The 22534-nt window shown below is 36.6% G+C and overlaps 1 protein-coding gene across 12 annotated transcripts in view; it reads right to left on the bottom strand.

Moving 5' to 3' along the window:
* Positions 1-22534, bottom strand: part of SYNJ1 (synaptojanin 1) — an 84764-nt gene that overhangs the window by 19426 nt on the left and 42804 nt on the right. For all 12 annotated transcript variants that reach the window (XM_045902543.3, XM_045902549.3, XM_045902542.3 and 9 more), the window contains exons 13-22: positions 17196-17387; positions 15351-15435; positions 10449-10589; positions 9962-10154; positions 9532-9690; positions 8146-8302; positions 7377-7494; positions 7061-7276; positions 3923-4001; positions 401-563 (exon numbers count right to left, since the gene is read on the bottom strand). In XM_045902543.3, coding sequence (XP_045758499.1) covers positions 401-563; positions 3923-4001; positions 7061-7276; positions 7377-7494; positions 8146-8302; positions 9532-9690; positions 9962-10154; positions 10449-10589; positions 15351-15435; positions 17196-17387 — 1503 coding nt within the window. The remainder of the gene's footprint in view (positions 1-400; positions 564-3922; positions 4002-7060; positions 7277-7376; positions 7495-8145; positions 8303-9531; positions 9691-9961; positions 10155-10448; positions 10590-15350; positions 15436-17195; positions 17388-22534) is intronic.

Below are 22534 nucleotides of genomic sequence, written 5' to 3'. Positions count from 1 at the left end.
TTTTAAAATTGCTTTGAAATGTATCTTCTTTTGTAATAACTACTTTGAACCCATTTCTGTTGTTAGAACACCCACTTTGAACTTCTACTTTTCTACCTTAACTGCAACTAGTGGGACCAAACCACACACCAGAAATACCAATTTGTGCTCTTAGCACAGAAGGACATAAACTCACACTTGTAAAGATCTTAACCTTTAAATGCAAGAAGGACAAATACATTTGCAATCTGAAGTCTAGGTACAGGCAAAATAGACAAGTACAACGCAAAACAAAATCCAATTAATACTGCTCTGTGTGTTGTAAGAAGATAGAGATGGATAAACTTGGAGACTAAGACTTCACTGACGGGAAAGGACACTTATCTAGAAGCACAGAAGTAAATGTGTTCCATAAACAAACCTTCCATATCGAAATCTGCTGTGACCTCCGCATCTTCACCAAGCAGTGTGGAGCTTGTCGATGATGGCAATGCAACATTAATTTTCTCTAAACTCATTTCTTCCTCCAAATTTTTGATCCAGTCTGGACTTTTTAAAGTAATAGTTACAGTCCGACCCAGTAACTAGTTAATTAAAAGAGATAGAAATTAAAAATTCATTAGCATGAAAATTATCTTGGAATAAAGCGACAGCTTTAGTTACACTATGCAATAGTCTAGGCTTAATTCAGTTAGATTCAATTTAACATATACCGAATTTTGAAGTAGCTTAAACATTTCCAATTTTCCCTTTAAAAGCCCGTGTTGCTAAATCTAAGGTCTTCTCTTCTAGGATGCACACAGATTCAGGTTTCTGTTGCTGTGGCCAGTATCTTTCCCTGGCCAGATGTAAATTCACTGACAACTTTGCTACATAATTTGATACTTCCTTCGATTCTGATCCACAGGTTAATTGTTCCTACATGAAACAATTAGAGAAGAGACGGAGACGGACTGGCATTCTGCCTTTCCTATAAATGTGAGCGGCTTTTAGACAAAAGTATAATCTGCAACAGCCAAACACATTATAATTAAGTCACGCTGTCCTGTTGATGTATTCAAAAATAGTTTCAAAAAACCTGCACACAGCCACAAGACTCCTTGGTCAAACAGAGACCGTGCACTAGAAAGACACTGTCATTTAAAACCCATACCATGTAATAAACTTGCTTTCTAAAATGTAAGCTCTCTCCTACACAGTTTCAACTTCCTTCCTTTAAAGAGCTTCTGGAGTATATAAAATAAGTGAACTTTTCTGGTATTTCCAAAGGAGCTGTGTAGCTGTGACCAACAGCTGACACCTTTGTGGGTACAGATCTTCCGTGGCTCAAAGTGCTATTGACATTAGAGTTCCTTGAAGGCACAGGATGGAGACACAAAGCTGCTGGCCTGAACGGTACAGTCGTTTTTAATAGTAATTTACTATCTACACTGAGCTTTGACGTCAGTGTCCTAAGAAACCAATAATCCTTTATTTGCTTATCAGAACAAATCAATTCTATTTCAGAACTTGGCAACAGGCTTCATAGGTCTTTAAAGAACATGCTCAAGATCATCCTTTAGGTTTGCCCCACTTAAGCTATCTAATTTTTTTTTTAAGATTTTATTTATTTATTTGACAGAGAGAGAGACAGCGAGAGCAGGAACACAAACAGGGGGAGTCGGAGAGGGAGAAGCAGGCTTCCTGCCGAGCAGGGAGCCCGATGTGGGACTCGATCCCAGGACCCTGGGATCATGACCTGAGCCGAAGGCAGACGCTTAACGACTGAGCCACCCAGGCGCCCTAAGCTATCTAATTTTCCCAGCTCCTTCCCTGGAATGCAAGAGCTCTTAATGATCTACATATGTCCTAGAAGATTTGGGGCTGAAATAATGTTAATAACAAAGCAACAGACTAGAGGTTTGGAAATATCTAACTTTCAAAAGGACAAATTAAACATTATTATATATTTTCCATAAACATAATTTTTACAGAATTTTCAAAATATTTTTAGGGACTTAAGAGTGGGTATTTTCTAAGAGCATAACACAGATAACTAGACTTGAGGGTAAGGGACAGGGCTGAAAAGGAGGAGAAGAAATAAAATAAGGAAAATTAAACTATCAGAGAAAGACAAAAGAAATACTCAGCAAGGGAGTAAGCTAACGCCGAATTGAGAGTTGCTCTTAAATATTTATATCCTCATGGGATGAAGAGAGGCTTTAAAGAAACTAAAGCTAGAATTAAATTTAAAAATCTAATTTCCATACAGTTAAGACACAACCAAGTTACAAGATCGGCAGGTAGGAATATCTGCAGCACAAATGGAAAGGGACTGAACTTTACACCAAGGCTGCTTCAGAAGATGAATAAATACCCCAGGGAAAAATAGGCTAAAGACATACGCAGCTCATTTAGAAAGTACCAATGACCAATAAATTAAGATGACCAGCAATTAAAATCTTAACGGAAATGACATACTACTTCTGGTTTTTCAGGTTGTCAAAGTTAGAAATTACCCAGTATCGATTAGGATGTAAATATTAGGTAATCCAAGGCATAATATAATTAGATCCATACTTTCTGAAGAACAATTAGGCAACAAACATCAAATTATAATATGCCTATATTCTCTAACACAGCAAATTTACATTTAGGAATTTATCCTAAGGTCAGGAATAACAGGATAAGCACACAAAGTTATAGTGTACACAGGACTTCCCTGGAATGTTGGTTTTAATAATTAAAATTCCAACAATCTAGCTATTAATAAGAGTTTGTTAAATAAATTTATGTATTTATCCACATAACAAAATTAATGTCTGCAGACATTAAAAATGACATATTTGCTCATATAGAAAAATGTCCATGATACCGTCAAGTGAATAGGCAGTGAGAAAACAGCACTTACAACACAATCTTATTTGTGTCTGTGCACGTATGTATGTATATGTACATGTATATCCTGCTTGTGTTACTACACACACAAATGTATATATAATCTCACTGGTTTTAATATACATGCATCTATCAAGGTTAAGAGAAATTATTTTGTAATGGTTGGATTAGTGTTCTTCACTACTTCTTTCTTTATACTTTTCTGTATTTCACGATTTACTTTTGCTTGAGTGTATTACTATTACATTCAGGAAAAACTAGCATATAAAACCTATTTCAAAAGCAATATATGTGTGGAAACTGTCGTTTTACTCCAAGGAAACTGAAGTAATGTGACAGAAGAGTAAGCTCACGGAAGGCTTTATGAGTTTTCCACTGTTGGAGAAATTAGGTCTGGATTTTAGTCCATCCTTCTAGTGACCACATGCTTAGAAATTTAGGATCTGTCCAAAATCATTCAGAAAAAACAGACAGACACAGCACTTTATAGAAGTAAAACTATTCCAGGCCATTGATGTAAATTTCCTCCATCAATAACGTTTTAAGTCACAGGTTAGGAATACCTCCACTAATTAAAAATTTCTAAAATATTTCAGTGGGATGGATTTGTTATCTATGGGAATTATTTTACCTATACCTGAAAATGGTGATCTGGGTACCGTGATCCAAGCCAATAAAACCAGTTCCTAGGAATAAAGAGTACCTTCCTCCCTTGTTTTCTTGTAAATAAAGTATCTTCTTCATTTAATAGAAATCTTTCCTACTATGAATAAGCCAGAATATCTATCCCAATTAATAAGTTTCCATATAATAAAAATCCAGTTAGGTGATACACATGTTTTTTCTTCTTAGTGTGTTACCAATGGTTAGTATCTTTAGGGAGGACCAAAATAATTCCAAGCTGGTCAGAAACTTAGTCTAAATAATAAATATTAAAACACACCATAAGGTCTTTTATAGTCCTGCACTGGAAATACATTTAGATAATCCTGCTGCCTGTCTATAAAAACATAATCTTTGGATGCCTTTTTTCAAAATGGTTTAGAATCAACAAATGCTACCTTACCTCTTTACCATTTAGGTTCAGAACACTCAAGGCAGAGCTTCCCTCCAAAAATGTAACCCACATTTTATCTTCTACAAACCTTCAAGAAAGAGAAAAATAAGCCATAAAAAATAATCAGTATCTTATATGTAACTAGCCCAATGACTAACCCAATGACTATATCAAGGGCCTATAGAGGCCAGAAAGTAAAAAAACAACAGGGAGAGCAGTAGGGCCACTGGTGACCTGGAGAGGGCACACTTCCTCTAAAAGCTTTCAAATTCAAATTTCTTTCAAATACTATGCTAATAAAGCAGTCGGACCTGTGGACCTCCATTTGTGATCCCGGCTAATCTAATCCTTCATTTCACTGATAAGGAAAAAAAAGGGCCAGAGGTTATAAGTGGCTTGTTCAAAGTGACCCTATATGGATAATGAGTTACAGGTCGCTAGAATCCAAGTCTCCCAGACCTGTAGTCCAGAACTATGTATTTTCAGGGTCTCAATGACTTCCCTGAAGCAAATTTCCTTTGACCAAGGAATAAGATAGGGAATTGTCATTAGAATATATATATCTGACTGGCCCCAAGGTACCTTAGTTTATTATGGTCCTTGTCTTTATTCACTGACAGCCATTTACTCTCTTGGGACTTCAATGGCATTTGCTATGATTCTAGGTTTGTAATTTTGAAATAAGTAACCCCCCAAAAGAAAAAAATACAAAGGACATTAGAACAAGTTCTGAATAAGATGATCACTGACACGTAATAATGTTATCGTTTAAAAAAGAGGAAAACAAAAACATTATCAGTCTTATTTACAGAACAATTTTACTCATTGAACTACTTCCAATTATATAAATCAAGATCAGGAATCCTTGCAGATTTTTCAAAGGGCCACGCACGTGCGCGCGCGGGCACACACACACACACACACACACACACACTTAACCAAGGATTCAAAAGCATGGCTTATGGATATCAAGAGGAGAGGCTGTATTTTCTTCCTGTTTTCACCCACTAGGGTAAAAGCTTCTAGATTTCCCCCCCAACTAATAGAAGTATCTACATTTGTCCCATTTACATTTCCAGGGAATCTGTCATTTACAAATAAAAGGGTTTATAGACTTCGGTCATTCCTTAACAGTTGTTTTATTCTAGACCAAAAGGTAATGGTCAGTTTAGCTTTACTGGTGACAGTAGTCCTCTCCTTGTTTACTTCCATGGTCTGCTTTTTCTATTCTAACTTGGTTGTCTGCAGGTATACCAACCAGAATATTCCATGTGTGGAGACAACACATAGTTTTATAACGTTAGGGTAATACCTTGTTTTGTTACCAATACTTTTTCTTTCTTTCTTTCTTTTTTTTTTTTTAAAGATTTTATTTATTTATTTGAGAGGGAGAGTGAGAGAGAGAGAGCACAAAGGTAGGGTGAGGGGCAGAGGGAGAAGCAGACTTCCCGCTGAGCAAAGAGCCCAAGTGGGACTAGGTCCCGGGACTCCGGGATCATGACCTGAGCCAAAGGCAGACGCCTAACCAACTGAGCCACCCAGGCACCCACCAATATTTTTTCAAATTAAGACAAGCACTTTGGGGAAAGCTTTTGGCTCTCATTTAATACCAAGTTCCTTCGAGACTGGGTTATAAAGATAGGTTGTTTTCCTGTATCAGAGTCTTTCATCCCTAATGTACACTTTGGATTCTCTAGCCCAGTGCCATAGTCGACATTTGCTCATGAGGACACTTGTCTGCTACTATGCTGCCCATATTGTGCTCCTGGTAATTTGGCTTTCTGTAGTTGGCAAAGCTTACTGTCATCTGTAAACTTGGAGATTTCACTATGTACTTCCTAGTGCCTTAGGATTTTAGAAATGTTTTGTTTTAAAGCTTTGGGGTGGATCTTTGTTAAATGATTTGAAGGATATATAAATGCAATTTCGTCTCTATTTGGTCATTTACTTTCTGAAAGGACTCTAGGTTTCTTGGGCAGGCTTCTCACTCTACAGAAAACACACCATCTTCAGTCTGTGGGGTACTCTGTTTAGTATCTAGGGAAGCCATTATACAATCCTGATCTTTCCATTGGATTACAAGTAGGAATCAAGTCTTCAATTTCTCCTCTGCTCTTCCACCACACCTCGTACAGAGATCCACCCACCAAATAGCTATAAAACATACCTAAATGAGTAGATGAAAAGCACAGAAAGGAATCAAACCTCTTCCCTATGAAATTCAAACACATACATGTCATTCAGTCTCTCAAAAGTGCTGTCTACTTGGAAGAGAACATTTTTTTTTGAACAAGGAAAGAAGCATCTGGTTCTGCAAAAGGCAGATGGTTAAGTCAATGACAGAAACGAAGACTGGACTGGATGACTCCTGACTGTTCATCTGGTGGTGCTGCTTCTCCCTTAGTTGGAAATTAAATGTACTTAAAATTACTTAAAACATCAAATTTCTTAAACCGAGGGAGGAAAAGTCACTCTGCTTTACTCCTAACTCTCCTTACAAAAATAAAACAGTGATCGCAGCTTCATTTTGCTGTAGGGCTTTGTTATACATTAGACCGTATGGGAATCTTAAGACACCACATCTAAATGTGCACATATTTTTGTCATCAATTGTTCACATCAACTTTTATTACTCAACTTCAAACTTTCTAACCAGAGTTCAGTTTCAAAACCTATGAACTCTTTGAACAACATTTCTATAGTATGTTTTTCCTGTAGTTTGGAAATAAAAATACAGTTGACCCTTAAACAACACAGATTTGAACTGCAGGTGTCCGCTTATGTGGATTTTTCCTGATACAGTACAGTACTGTAAATGTTTGTTCTCTTCCTTACAATTTTAACATTTTCTTTCCTCTAGCTTACTTTATTGTAAGTATGTAAGACACATAACATATAAAATATGTGTTAATTGACTGTTTACATTATCGGTAAGGCTTCCAGTCAACAGTAGACTATTAGTAGTTTTTGGGGAGTCAAACTTCTAAGTGGATTTTCGACTGCATGGGAGGATCAGTGCCCCCAACTCCCACATCATTCAAGGGTCTACCACATTCATATGCTATTCAAACAATAAAAAGGTAATTTCTAATATAGAAAATATTTAGGAGTCATGAGCCGCTTTTGCACACTAAATATTTTACTCACCTTATGAGTATAACTTCACCAAAATTTGTAAACTGCTGCAGAAGCTCATCAATCAAAGCATCATCGAAAAAAATATTTTCTGGGACAGAACTTTTGATTGAGACCAAAACTGTACCATCTGGCGGACCCTGAACTGCAATTACTTCTTTATAAATGTTTTGCCTCTCTTCAGCTTCAACTTCAAATATATCTATATCAATCAGGGCAACGACAGGCCTTAAGGCATAAAGGAAGATGGATGTGTTAGACATGTTTAAGAAAAGATGTATTTCAAATAAATTTCAAGCACCATTAGAAATACCAAGACTGTTTAAACCTATGGTCGGAGGTCTTCAGCTCAGCTCTTCCGTAGTGCAGCAAAGTGCCAGGAGTCCATGTGTAGAGGATTTTGCTTCCATCTTGAAAACTAGCATTTAGAAGATCTAAATCTTCAGCTGCAGTCAGAATTAAAAACAAACACACACACACACACACACACACACAGAAGAGAAGCCACATGAGCATGACAGATGATGGAGGAGCCAGCTAGCTTCTTTGCTTTATAGGCTTCAGTTGCCTGAGGCTGGGATGCCTGATACACTTGTTAAGCAGCAGGAAGTCTAGATAACTTTAAGTTAGAAAGGTTTTGGTTAAATTATCATTTTATTCTTTACTTAGTAAATAATTAAGGCTTTACTTCTGAGATTACTTAAAGACCTGTGACTACCTAGTGTTTCATAAGTAATTCAACAGACAAGGGGCAGTTCATAATATTTACAAAGCAGATTAGTTATTCAAATTAAAAACCTTCATTAGCACTCCATTGAAATTCTCATAAAAATTTCATAAAAATGTTTCCCTGCTTCTCTTTATATGAAATTATGTCACTGAAAGAAAATAGACCAAAAAATTAAATTATTATAAGCAAGTCTGAGAATATTTTTTTAATTGTTTTATATTTTATTTCTTCTATTCTAGAAAACCTCGGTTGAAAGGTTTCCAAACCTGGTTGACAGCCCTCCTCCCTTGATATTTATATCATTCCCTTCTTCCTCATAAAATTTGCATGAGCTAGCTCATTTAAATGAGGAAATCCATGTCCCAACCTGATCTATCAAAAGGCCACTTCCTTCTTCTCCAGAGGACACGGTCTGTCCAGGCAGGGGTGCGGCACTTTTCACTGGTGTCATAGTCATCAGAAAACAAGTCATATTTGTATGTCGGAGCAAAGGTTACTTTTCCTTCTAAAAATCCTCTAAAAATCTAAAACAAACATATATAAAGTAAGTTATTTGGAAAAAAAAAGTTCTTTTTCATTCAGGCAAGCCATTTATTAAATGTCCATTATGTGCTGGAGATTCACACAAAATTTGTGTCCGTCAGATGAACACTTTTAACTGAATGGAACAAAGGTTTAAGAAAAAATAACCTAGGACTTGTTCATGCCACTTGTTTGACCTTTCATTAAACAAAGTAAAAAAGGTGAATAAGGGAATTCTACCAGACCTTTGCGCTATAAGAGATACTTAAAACTATAATGGATTTTAGAAATCCTATAGTCTTGACATCTAATTATCAAATGAGGAAGTAAGACCTAAAAAGTTAAGTGGGGCCTAAAGTGGTAGAGTATAAGTCAGATGATCACAAAGGCACCATATCAAGGGGCCTCAATCACCTCTTACTTTAAAAAAAAAAAAAAAATTTAGCCTTCCAAAATTCTGTGGTTGTAAGTTTTAAAAAATAAGTTTTAGAAAGGCAGATGATATAAGAAACAAAAGAATAAATAAAGAAAGAATAAAGCAGATTACCACAGGGTCTTAAAGCCAAAAAACAGTGGCTCTGAAGACAAAAATTCTAAATTCACTATTACTGAAAAAGAAGGAACCAAAAATGTGTACTCTTCCACTTGAAGGTGAATCTTACAGAGACTTTAATATACTTTTCCTCCTGGGAATTATCAAGAGTCTTCTTTTTGTTTTCGTTTTTAAAAATTTTTTTTAATAAAATGTAATTTGTATATGTTAAACGAGAGACATGTATACTTTAATATATTTTTCCTCCTGGGAATTATTAAGAGTCTTCTTTTTCTTTTCATTTTTTTAAGGAAATGTAATTCTGTATATGTTAAACGAGAGACATGTATATAAGTATAAAGAGACTCTAAGTGGGGTGCCTGGGTGGCTCAGTTGGTTAAGCGTCTGACTCGATTTTGGCTCAGGTCATGATCTCAGGGTCATAAGATCGAGCCCTGCTATAGGGCTCCACACTGAGTATGGAGCCTGCTTGGGATTCTCTCTCTCCCTTTCCCTCTGCCCACCCCCAACCTTCTCTCCCCCTCTCAAAAAAAAAAAAAAAAAAAAAAAAAAGAGAGAGAGAGAGAGACTCCAAGAGATTAAAAAAAAAAAAGGGAATATTGTGATTAAGGAAAGCACGTTTCATAACAAAAGATCCCCTTCTTCTCCATGCAAGTATCTTCTTAAATATGTATATACCTGTCCAGCATTTTTTTGATTGATAAGCTGATCTCCTGCTATAAGAGAATCCCAATTTTGCTGTCTTATCAGCTCTTTAACTTCTTCATTAGGGAGATCAATGCGATAGTTGAAGTCACCACACCAAAATACATAGTCGTGGGAAAACAGCATCCTTCCCTGAAGGCAAGGAGAAGGGATTTTAGATTCTACACAGTCAATTTGAAAAATGTTTTACAACTATTTCTTTGCCTCAAATATGCTTGCCTTCCCCTGGGCAGGCCCTATTTATTTGACCCAAGAGTAGTAACACATGCAACATCAATTTAGGTGAACACTGTTGATGTTCCTAGGAACTATCTTAAGTTTGCAAAAACGGTTAGAGAATTTGGGGTAAATTAAAGTACACATTTCAAAGCTTCATCTTCAAGAACAAGCAGTAAGAGCCTACCATTGGAAAACTCAACTTTCGTGCTATTTCTACAAAATCTTCATTTCTTTCTTTGACTTGTGATTGCCCTGCAGCAAAGTGGCTACAGACGAAGCAGAGGCTTGTTGTATGGAATAGCATTCGTATTGCAACTGCTCCCTTATTTCCAGTGGCACCTCCCATTCCAGTCTTCACAGTATCAACTGCAACATCCCTTTAAAACAGAAGACTCTAAATCAAAGACTGGAACTTCCAATAGTTCTGTGCGTGTCAGAAATCAGGAATGTCTATGAAAGAAATACAAAACTACAGTTTGAGGACGAGGCTGTGCAACAGTATGGTGAAACTATTAGTGATTCTTTAATTAAAAACACATTTAAAGCCAAGATTCATGAGTACGTTTTTCTTTTTTATGAGTAAATTTTTCTCTGGAGCAACAAACATGCCAGGTCTTTTGCTTGTTACGCTATGGTAGGAATGAGCCACGGGAGATGCTCTGTTTACTGACCTGATGAAGGGAGCGTGCTGTGGTCTGATAAAAACAAACAGGCAGACGCCCACCAACTGCTCAGAGGCGAGCAGCACATACTTGTTGTCTCTGGAGATGGTCTTCTGCAGCTCCACAGCCCAGAGCTTCTGATTTGTTGTGCTAGCAGAAAATATTAAAAAGGGAATCTTTTAAAAGACCTTGACAATACAGCCTATTTTATAAGGCAATTGTAAATTATATCTTTATATCCCCAAATTTCATAAGACTACCAAATAGTCATGAAATCCACACCGACAGTGAAGTCTTTATATAGGCTGGTTTCTTTTTTCCTTTAAAAAGAAAAACCTAAAATTTAGCCAAAAGAATATCATACTTTGAAGTCTATTGCTCCTTTACAAAGAAAATCTGAGCATACTTATTAAATAAGTGCTCACCATTTGAGTAATTTCCAGTTATACTTATTCTGTAGTATTCATTAGGGTAACAGAGAAGTACATTTTCCCCTCTTTTCTTTTTTCTGTACTATAAGTACTATCTTTTATAAGCTTATCATGGAAAATTTTAAACATGCACAAAAAAAGAGATAATCATAAGCTAAAGCACCATAAATCTATTACCTAGCTTCAATAATTATCAGTATTTTGCCAGTCTTTTTTCTTCCATCTCCCCTCACTTGTGTGTGTGTGAATATTTTAAATCGAATCTAAGACAAATACCATTTCACACATATATACTTTAGTATGCATCATCTAATGCAATGGACATTTTTATTTTTACATACTCACAATGCCATTATCACACAATTACTTAATACCATCTAATACTCAGTTCATATTTAAATTTCCCTAATTAAATGTCTTCTCACAGTAGGTTTCTTTAAAACAGGGTCCAAGGGGGCACCTGGGTGGCTCAGTCAGTTAAGCAAACAACTCTTGATTTTGGCTCAGGTCATGATCTCATCAGGATTGTGAGATCAAGCCCCACATCGGGCTCTGTGCTCAGTATGGAATCTGCTTGAGATTCTCCCCCTCTCTCCTCTGCCCCTTCTCCTGCTCACTCACTCACTCTCTCTCAAATAAATAAAATCTTAAAAAATAAAATAAAATAAAACAGGGTCCAAATAGGGCCGACACACTGCATTTGCTTGTTATATCTCTTGAATCTTTAATAGTTTCTCAACCCTTGCCACTCCATCCCCTTTCTAATGCTATTTATTTTTTAAGAAGTTAGGCCATTTGTCTGTGAAATGTTTGACAGCCTGGATCTGACTGACGTCTCTTCACAGTATCTTAACTTGTCCCTCTAACTCTCATATTTGCTTTAAACTGGTTAATGTAGAAGGCTTAAGAAAGCCATTCAAATTTATTCATTGTTTTTTGGCAAAAATAACCTCATGGTTAGTGCAGTCCCCCTTGCATCAAAGCAGGAAGTACATAATCTCTGTGCTGTTACACTTGATCTGCTGTGCAGACTTTGACAATCTAATCAACTCTTTATAAATGAAAAGCTCCCCCATTAATCCTGCTAAGATTTTTGTATCTATTGATCACTGCCATTACTTCATTAGGGGCTGCACAATGTTGATTTTATAATTGCAGCATTCCATAGGCATTTGTAGTAAGTTAGAATTCTTCTCTAAAGAACTTTACTCAACTATTTCATTAGTCTGAAACACAGTTCATACAAAGAAGGTAGCATAAATGCCTGGGTCTTTATGGATTTTCAGAGTAACAAGTTTGAACCTCCAAAGAACCCCCAAGAACCTCTAAAGGAGAACAAAAAAGTGTTCTCATAGTTCCAGGCTACACACATGATAAGCAGTAAGCCAGAATATGACCTCACGCCCATTTACCTAATCTAACACTGCCATACCACCTCCAAAATACAAATCCAGCACATGGATTCTCTTCTACTACCTACCATAATCCTACCACTACAACTTGGATTCTGAGAAGAGAATGACGGCTTTCATCTCTTTATCCAGCTCACTTCTCAGGTCCAGTGAACCCTACCTGATCATTCCATTTAAGCTGCACCACACCCCCAAATCCACATGCCTGATCCCCTTTACCTGTTTATTTTCCATTCCACTTACCGTCTTCCACCACGCTACATACAAGCACACCTTGTCTTACTGTGATTTGCTTTATTGTGCTTCCCAGATATTGCGTTTTTTACAAATTGAAGGTCTGTGGCAACCCTGTGTCAAGCAGGCCCATCAGTGCCATTTTTCCAACAGCATTTGCTTATTTCCTGTCTCTGTGTCACATTTTGACAATTCTCACAGTATTTCAAACTTTTTCATTTTTATTATATTTGTTATGGTGATCTGTGGTCAATGATTATGACTAGCAGAAAGCTCAGATGATGATTAGCATTTTTTAGCAATGAAGTTTTTTTTTTTTTTTTTAAGATTTTATTATTTATTTGACAGAGAGAGACACAGTGAGAGAGGAAACACAAGCAGGGGGAGTGGGAGAGGGAGAAGCAGGATTCCCGCGGAGCAGGGAGCCCGATGTGGGGCTCCATCCCAGAACCCTGGGATCATGACCTGAGCTGAAGGCAGACGCTTAACGACTGAGCCACCCAGGCGCCCCGCAATGAAGTACTTTTTAATTAAGGTGTGTATACTGTTGGTTACGCATAATGCCATTGCACACTTAGTGAGTACAGTATAGTGTAAACAATTTTTATATGCATCAGGAAGGAAAAAAATTCATTTGACTAAGTTGATTGCGATAACTTGCTTTAGTGCAGTGGTCGAGAGCTGAACCTGCAATATCTCCGAGGTATGCCTGTAATTTACTTACTACAGTTACTGTTTATTGTCTGTCTCTTTCACTAGAATAGAAGATTCATGCAGGTAGAGATTTTGCCTGTTTTATTCATTAATGTAACTTTAGCACCTAGAGTAGATGCTCAAAAGATATTGGTTAAATAAATGAATAATCACCACTTTACTAAAGATAATTTGATTAAGCTCTACTTAGACAATCAAACAATTTGGTACTAGGAACCATAAGAGTATGTTCTATTTTAAGACCTGAATATGTATTTTCAGGAAAGAGATTCAAAACAGCAAAATGAATGAAATTGGACTTTTCTACTTCCCTGTATGAATGTTATTCACTTCAGCTAAGAAAAAAATTGCAATCGTTTGCAAGACTGATGACTTATACCATACTATTTCAGCCCGTATTTTTATTCTGAAAACTTAAGAAGGGTCAGAAAAGATGGGCAACTGCTCAACTTTAAAAGCAAGTATACTTTCTTAAAATAAAACACTTAAGCTTTAAGTTCCACTTAAGTAATTTGATTTTGTAATAAGGCTTCAGAACAGCAGTTCTCAAAAGTGTGGTCTGGGAACATCCCTGGGGTTTCCCCAAACCCATGAGGTCAAAACTATCTTCATACTACTACTAAGATTTTTTTGTCTTTTGTGTTTTTGTTGACCAACATCTGCATGATGAGGCAAGAGCAACAATGAGTAAAAGTGCTGATGTCTTCACATGAATCCAAGCACCAAACTGTACTAGGATTCATTAGTCTTCACTATCATGCACTTGCAGTTAAAAAAAAAATGCCATTTCGTCTAAGAATATCCTTGTTGAGGGCGCCTGGGTGGCTCAGTTGGTTAAGCGACTGCCTTCAGCTCAGGTCATGATCCTGGAGTCCCAGGATCGAGTCCCGCATCGGGCTCCCTGCTCGGCGTGGAGTCTGCTTCTCCCTCTGACCCTCCCCCCTCTCATGTGTGCTCTCTCTCTCTCAAATGAATGAATAAAATCTTAAAAAAAAAAAAAAAAGAATATCCTTGTTGAAGCAATAAACGTTATTCATCTGATCAAAGTCCTATCTTTTTCATATTCTATGTGATGAATAGGAAATACGCACAAAGCACTTCTGCTGCACACTGCAGCATGATGGTTGGAAAATCATTGGATACTTTGCGTTGAGAGCTGAACTGCCACTTTTTTCATGGAAAACTATTTTTATTTGAAAGAACTAATGACAGACAGACTATGGTTATTCAGACTTAGGTTATTTGACAAACATTTTTCAAATGAGCCTGCCTTTTTAAGGGAAACAACCAATAGTATTTCTTTCCAATGATAAAATTTGAGTTTTCAAGCAAAAATTAGAGTTTTGGAAAACTTGTATCTGCTACTATGATCCTGATAGCTTCCAAATATTTGAAACATTTGCTGATGACATCAGTAATGAGACTAACCAATATGATGCTTTGATATCATACAATGAAATGTGTCAAAATTTGGAAGATCTATGTAACTCAGTGAACTAGTATTTTCAAAATGACCAATACGTGATGTTTCAAAATCATGCAAGGATAAAAAATAGACCAATGAATATTAGTATAATAGAACACCAAAAAAAGTTTATTGCTATGGTTTCAGATTCCATATTCAACTAACCATTAAGAAACTATTTGTTGAGCTTTGGTGTAGTATCAGAGAAGAAAGTATCTGAAAAGGCTATTAAATTATTTCTACTTCCAACTAAATATTTATGTGATTCTCTTCATATACTTCAACCAAAACATATTGCAATAGACTAATACAGAAGTAGATGTGAGAATTCAGCTGTTTTAAGCCAGATATTAAAAGATTTGCAAAGGGGGGCCTGGGTGGCACAGCTGGTTAAGTGACTGACTCTTGGTTTTGGCTCAGGTCATGATCTCAGGGTCGTGAGACTGAGCCCCAGGTCTGGCTCCACGCTCAGTGCAGTCTGCTTAAGATTCTCTCTCCCTTTCCCTCTGCCCCTCTCCACCCCTCAAATAAATAAATAAATCTTAAAAAAAAAAAAAAGCACCTTTACATATATTATCCCAATCTATCTTTGTAACAACTACTTAGTTATCTGCCTTCCATGTCCCTCAACTAGACGATTACCTTGTTGGCTTACCTTGCATTCACGATGTTTCCAGCATTCAACTCGACCATTTCTTCAAAACCAATTGCAAATATATCAGTTGGCTTACTTCTTTTATCTACAATTAAGCATCCAAGAAAAACTTTTAAAATGTAGCCTTAGTCAAATGGCACCTGCCACCCAACCCAGCACAACTAAGATCAACACCAGACCTCATAAAATTCCATTTTTGTGTTCTACGTTTAACCAGATTCAAATTATAGGCAAAAACAATGAATGGAACAAAACTACTTTAAATTTAGCTTCTATTCAGAACTCCTAAGTTTGCTGCTTTAAGACTGTTATTCTTAAAGATCCTTAAGTCCTTTCAGAACTCATTTTGAAGAATTCTTGCTGAAGTCTGCACCAGAGAAACAAGCCACTTATCAAAGGCTGAAGTTAATAAAAATTGGGGAAGTAAAGGGATTCTTCAGAAAAGGCACAAAGTGGCTGAGAAATCATCTCAAATTAGAGATAAAAGGAGGGATTTTTCACATTCAAATGTGAAAACCAGAGGCTTGACCTTTTTACTACTTCCTTGGTAGAAGAATCCAAGAAAATTAATAGAGATCCAGGGGTTAAGATGTACCCCTCTGTTTCAGCCATTCGCTCTCTCCTAACAGACAAGGAAGAAGAGAGAACAGAAGCTACTTGAGAGAAGCAGCCCAGGGGTACTTGGGCGGCCCAAGTATTCAGAAATGAGGATAAGTAGCTAAAAAGGGCCTATAAATGGTATGGACTGAGAAACAAAACAAAACTATTTACTGACTGCTATTAAGTGCAAGGATTATACATGCCTCATCTCATTTACCACACACTTTATAAGACAGATTATTTTTGTCCTTTAGTTGCAGACAAGATCCTGAGGCTTTGGAGAACCTAAGCAACTTGCCCAAGAATTTACACATAAACTGCAGTGTGGCACAATGACGCCAGAACCAAACTGCCAGAGTTCAAATCCTGATTTTGCCATTACTAACCACAACCTTGGACAGGTCGCTTCCCCTGCTGTGTCTCGGTTTCCTCATCTGTGAAATTAGAATAATAATTGCGTCTATGCAGTAGGTCTGTTATGGGGAATAAATGGCTAGATGTACAGTACTTACAGAATCGTGGTGTTAACTGTTTTTTTTTTATTACTACTACTACTACGACAACAACTACAATTTCAAACTGGGTTCAATGTAAGTGAAAAGGGGCATTTTAAATAAAAGTCTGGGGAAAACCCCAGGGCTTAAGATGTGACTGACTACAGATAACTAAAAAAAAGAAAATCTGTATCTCACACTTTTTCCTATGCACCTCACCTTTATACATATTACTTGCTAGGTGTGTACCATTTGAAAAAGGAATTCGAAGTGACTTTTAAAAAGAGAAGGCAGCCTTAAATTCATACTTCTAATCAAAATCCTAAAAGCATCCTCAGCTCAGTGTTTGGTTTGGGCTATTAATGACAACGAAGTTTTTCCAAGGATAAATCAGTACTGTTAACTTATAGAGTGCCAACAAATGTCACAACCAGTTTTGTAAGATTTTTCATCATCTACCCCCCAAATACTTCTTACCTTGGTACCTAGAGAACTAGATTTGAAAAATGGAACATATTAGGCTTAAAAAATTATCAATCACAAAACAAGCTTGCTTTGTGTCAGTTTAAAAGAATAAGAAGAGAACAAGTTTTTCTTATGTGTGGTTACCTTTAAAAGGTTTGGCCTTCATACTTACAAATCCAAGTTTCTTTTATAAAGTAATGCATATTGTGATGTGTTACATTTGTTTTATAGATTAATAAACCCCAGCCAGGATTTAGTAAGTGAATCCATATTATAAAAAGCGGACCTTGAAACTCCTGGATGCCAGCCAATTTGGGTGCATCAAGAAGCCAGTCGGTGAGTGTCTGATTCTTAAAAGCTATACTGCGAAACTGCTTCCCACCATTCACGTTCCAGGTTCCAACACATACTCGAATTTTCTTGGGTTTTGAATACTTGTAGAAATTCTCACACATGCTCTTGAGTACTTTGGAAGATGCTAAGCAAAAACAAAACACAACAGAATCTTAGCTGCCTTAAACCACTTTCAGAAATCGATTTGTATACCTCAGAAATGATGTATGGGAAGTATAATTATCATCAGAAGCACAAACAAGCATAAGACACATGCATAGCCCAGCACGATGCAAGTGACCAACACAATTTTTTTTTAAATTTGACATTTAATACAATCGTCACAGTAAAAGTGCTATTACACAATTATTGCAACAACATAAAACATGCAGAACAGTTCTGTTTCAATGAAGTAGTACATTGTTTTATAGTGTACAAAACTAGAGGCTCTACATTTTTAGGAATATAGCCATTGATTTTCATATCTCTTTCATTTAAAGGCTGGTAAAAATATAAGTCTTATTTCTTATTTCCAAACAAAAACATTTAAGAACATTGACATTTAAGATTCTAGCTACCGACAGGTGGCTTGATGAAAAATGGCTCCCTGACAAAAACATACATTATGTACGCTAGTGAGACTTCAGAGATTGACGTCACTACAAAATTCTTCCCATCTTCCTGGGAGTAGTAGTCAAAATCCTTAACAATGGTCTACAAGGCCCTAAACAGTCTGCATTGCTATCCTGCCCTCATCTGCTACCTCTTTCCTGTTGGCTCACTGCTCGGCCACTGACTCCCTGCTGTTTCAGTAAGAGGCCAGCCTGCTCCTACCACAAGGCCTCTGCATTGACTGTTTCCACTGCCTGCAACATTCTTCCCTCACCTCCTTCGGCTCTTTAAGTTCCAGTGAGGCTTTTCCTGACCCATCTTATTAAAATTTGCAATTCTGTCCCTAACCTTCCATATCCCTTCCTTGTTTTATTTTTCTCTATAGCATTTATCACCATTTACAAACTGTGAGTTTTATTTATGCTGTAACTATCTGTCTCCCCTCTCAAGAGTGGAAATTCCATGGGGGCAGAAATGTTGGTCTGTTTTGTTTACTGCAATATGTCTAGTCACTGGAAGAGTGTGCCTGGTGCATAGTAAGTGCTCAGTAAATCACTCTTAAATGAATGCTCAATACATTTGGATCCTCAATCTCTTTCCTGCATATTTTTTGACTACCATCTATCTTCCTTCTAAATCATACTTCATTTTGACTAAATTAAATTCTCAGCACTTAAAGTAGCTAGAACCTTAATAGGACCACAATCTAAAAACAGAGAACGAACACTTAATTGGTAATTAATTGGTAAGAGGAAAAGGAAATCACAATGATTCTCACCTTTTGCCATATGATTTTATTTTATTATTATTAATTATTTTATGATACTAAGATACAGCAGACTCGTGACAGAATGAGAGTGAAAAAGGCAAATAACATTTTAGTATTATAATGAGAACAGTTTGACCAGTGACTCTCCTAAGGGAGCTGCTGTAGATATAAGCCCACCCCCACTGTTCCCAGGGACAGACATGCGGATTTCTAGCCCTCTTGCTATTTGATTTGATTACTTGTAGAAGGTGTTGGGTGGTAATGGAAGCACATGATTTGTTCCCATCTGTTGGTGTGGTTAACTGAAAGTACCTAGAGAATCATTCCCTATGACATGGTCTTTAACACTGCCATTGTTATTATGATGAAAACTGCCTCTGTGATCCATTCTATATCAAAACACAAGTTCTGTAATGATTTAAGAGCTTAAAATACTCAGCAAGACAAATAATGAATTGTGTGAAAACATGTTGCCATGTTGTGTGAACTAATAAAGTCAAATCAGTTTATACATGGAATAAAACGTTTTTAAAATTTTCTAGTTTATTCTTAACTGGTTGCCACCTTAATGTGCAGAAAGAAATGAGTCTGTGTTCAAACAGATGTCCATTCCTAAATGCCATATCATTTTAGAAAATGGATTTCATTACATAACTCAAAAATATATTCAAGTGCTCTCCTCTTCCATCCTTCTCACAAAAATAACCAATAGTTTCTCAAAACATTCTGAACAGCAACTAAGCAAAACAAATTTTAAGTGATACCAAATCTTAAGTGAAGGGAAGAAAGATGTCTTTTTCTGCTAAATTTCTGGCAAGAATTTAGCCTTTTTTGTTCCTTTTGCCACAGATTCATGTTTAAGGACAAGTTCATAGAACTTGTCCAGAAAAGGCAGGCATGAGATTCACAGCAACAGGAAACGGTCCTAATCACTTAATTCCTCTAACTTTGTTAGCAATCTTGATGCTTTTTAAAAGAATTCAGATCACATTTTAGTGCAGGTCTTATGGTTACAAAAAATACTTCCTCCACAGTATGAGAAAATAAGTCAATGCTTTTTCTAATATTATATGTGAGAAATGATGCAAAGTAGTCATCAATATCATAGACAGTACTCTGAAATTAATCCAAAATAGTCTTTTCTGGGTTTTTCCCATTAGCCTATTAAGAGTGTAAGGTAGAACACAAACAATGTTTGTTCAATGAAATATAAAAGTGAAATTAAAACTAGATGAGCTATATTTAATTAGAATTAAACATTTGCTATAGGAAGACAAACAGCATTACATATTTCCTTCTAAACGAGGTACTTTAGTTTTCTTTTTCTTTTTTTTTTTTTTTTAAAGATTTTATTTATTTGACAGAGAGAGACATAGCAAGAGAGGGAACACAGCAGGGAAAGTGGGAGAGGGAGAGGGAGAGGCAGGCTTCCTGCAGAGCAGGGAGCCCGATGCGGGGCTCGATCCCAGGACCCAGGGATCATGACCTGAGCCGAAGGCAGACGCTTAACCATCTGAGCCACCCAGGCACCCCGGTACTTTAGTTTTCTTGACCTTAAAATTTTTTTTCTCAGATTACAACAAGATATCAATATATCCTGTTAGAATCTGAGGGCAAAATAAGAGAAAATTTCCATTTACATGGCTTTATTTATTTACAATATCAACTTTAGAAAAATTTGCTTTTATTTACAGATTGGTTTTCTATACTGTACCTGACTGTAATGTCTGTTCAGAAACTATGGATGCATCAAGAAGAAAACAAAGAATCATTAGTAAAACAACAAGTTACAATTAAAATCTAGAGTGTTATGACAATACATTCTAAGATGGCCTCACTTTTTTCTTTTAAGTCGATTTGATGACTTTATTTTTTCTGATGGCTATAGGACACCAAAAATTAAAAATAAATGACAATATCTGATGCAAACCCTCAGCATCTAAGAAAAATCCTACAATGACTCAGTGATGTCCAGAGTTTCATCATAATCAGGAGGTCCTCGGCCTGCTTTTCAGACTGCCCCTATGTGTGTGTGTGTGTGTGTGTGTGTGTGTGAATATGAATCTGAAAACCTAAGGAGCGAGAGGATATTGAACACATGAAGGATACTACCTTAATATATACCTTTTAGTATTCTTTCTGGGACTCAGCTGATAAGTGCAACCAGTTCAGTTATAACAAAACATATACATTCCAAAAAAATCAGCATGCAGTGCAAAACTGTACAGATTCCCACAGTCACAGAGCTTAGGGGAAAAACTGGATTAGGGCACAACACTCAAAACCTTCAACAGTGACACACCAAAAAAGATGGGAACCTAATAAAAATAGTAGTACAGTTTTACATTGTTAAATAGCTTGAGAGGTATGAATACTCCTTAAATATGGCATTTCATGTTGAAAAAGACCTAAGTTTGCTTGTAGAAGTGGGTGTGTCACACACACACACACACACATACACAAAGAAGTGGGCGTCAGGAGGGTTGCAGCTTGTGAGTAAGCTGACCCTTGAGCACACGGGTCTGAACTGCACTGGTCCACTCAACATGTGAATTTTTTTCATTAAATACAGTACTGTAAATGTATTTTCTTCTCCTTGTGATTCTCTTACCATTTTCTTTCTTCTAGCTTATTTTATTGTAAGAATACAGTATATAATACATATAACATACAAAATGTGTTAATCAACTGTTTATGTTATCAGTAAGGCTTACAATCCACAGTAGGTAATTAGTAAGTTTTTAAGGAATCAGAAGTCATAACTGAATTGTTGACTCTAGGGGGTGGGCACCCCAAGCCCCGTGTTGTTCAAGGGTCAACTGTAATTGTGAATGATGGAAGATGGGTTCTCTGAAATTGGGATGGAAATTGGTAACACCAAGTGTGAATGGGTATGTCTCATAACACACCTGGGGGAGTGAGGTAGAGAGAGGTTTGAAGTGTATGCATAAGTGTATGTTTTGTTTATTTCTTTCTACCCGTCTAAGTTCTGCTGGGTGAAACCATGCATAAACTAATGGAGAATGGACATTATGCCCAAAATGTTCCCTCAAGAGCATCCATGTTGGAACAAATTCCCATTCTCAAAACAAGCATTATCGCAGAACTGACTGTACTTCTTTTTAGGCTTATTTGACACATAGGAAAATGTGCAGGGAAATTAAAAAAAAAAAAATGATGATCAAGTTTGGGAATTCTTAGCTTCCTCACTTCTCTTCTTTCCTTCAATTGCTTACTTTCAACTGTTGTTTAGTCATGCCTCCATATCAAAGTAGGAACGGGGGAAAGAAGTGTTAAGATGCAAATCAGCTAAGTCTCCACTGCTGGGAGCCAGGAAGAAAGCCTGAAGTTAAAAGTAGTAGGTAAAATCAGACTTTGTTTTCTAGAGCTTTAGTAGGGTCTCAGCCCCCCAGCCTAGTAATAGATCTCTGAGGGGCAACTGTAATCAACTACCCCCAGCGACACACAGAATTCTGAAAGAATCCATGATGACCTATTTGACCAAGTAATTATCCAAGAGCACATTATTTGACGAGGAACAATTTCTCTTACATGCACAGGGAAAACTGAAAGGTTTGGTGTGGGGATAACAGAAGAAGTAAAAATGTTCAGAATGTTGAAAAGTTAAGACAAAAAAACATGGAATTAAGGAAGTTAATTCATTAAGTTCTATAATGAATGTTGAGTTTTCCCATGATACTAAATACGTACTCAATGACATGAGCTCAAATTCTTTCACTTTTAATAAAAGACTCAGTGAAAGATAAAAAGCCACCTTGAAAATCATGTATTTATGCCAAATATGAAATAGTGTCCAATAATAAGCAATATTTTAAATTATTAATATGATTTAATGCTTGTTCAAACAATAGAAAAACCAAGTTATAGAAATCTGGGGTTAGTAATTAGCA

The sequence above is a fragment of the Mirounga angustirostris genome, unplaced genomic scaffold, assembly GCF_029215605.1.
Source record: "Mirounga angustirostris isolate CCGP_5_RB_7025 unplaced genomic scaffold, mMirAng1.0.hap1 SCAF_1, whole genome shotgun sequence".
NCBI lineage: Eukaryota > Metazoa > Chordata > Mammalia > Carnivora > Phocidae > Mirounga > Mirounga angustirostris.
Note: the sequence above shows the minus strand (reverse complement) of the source record. Positions and strands in the feature narration are given on the sequence as shown.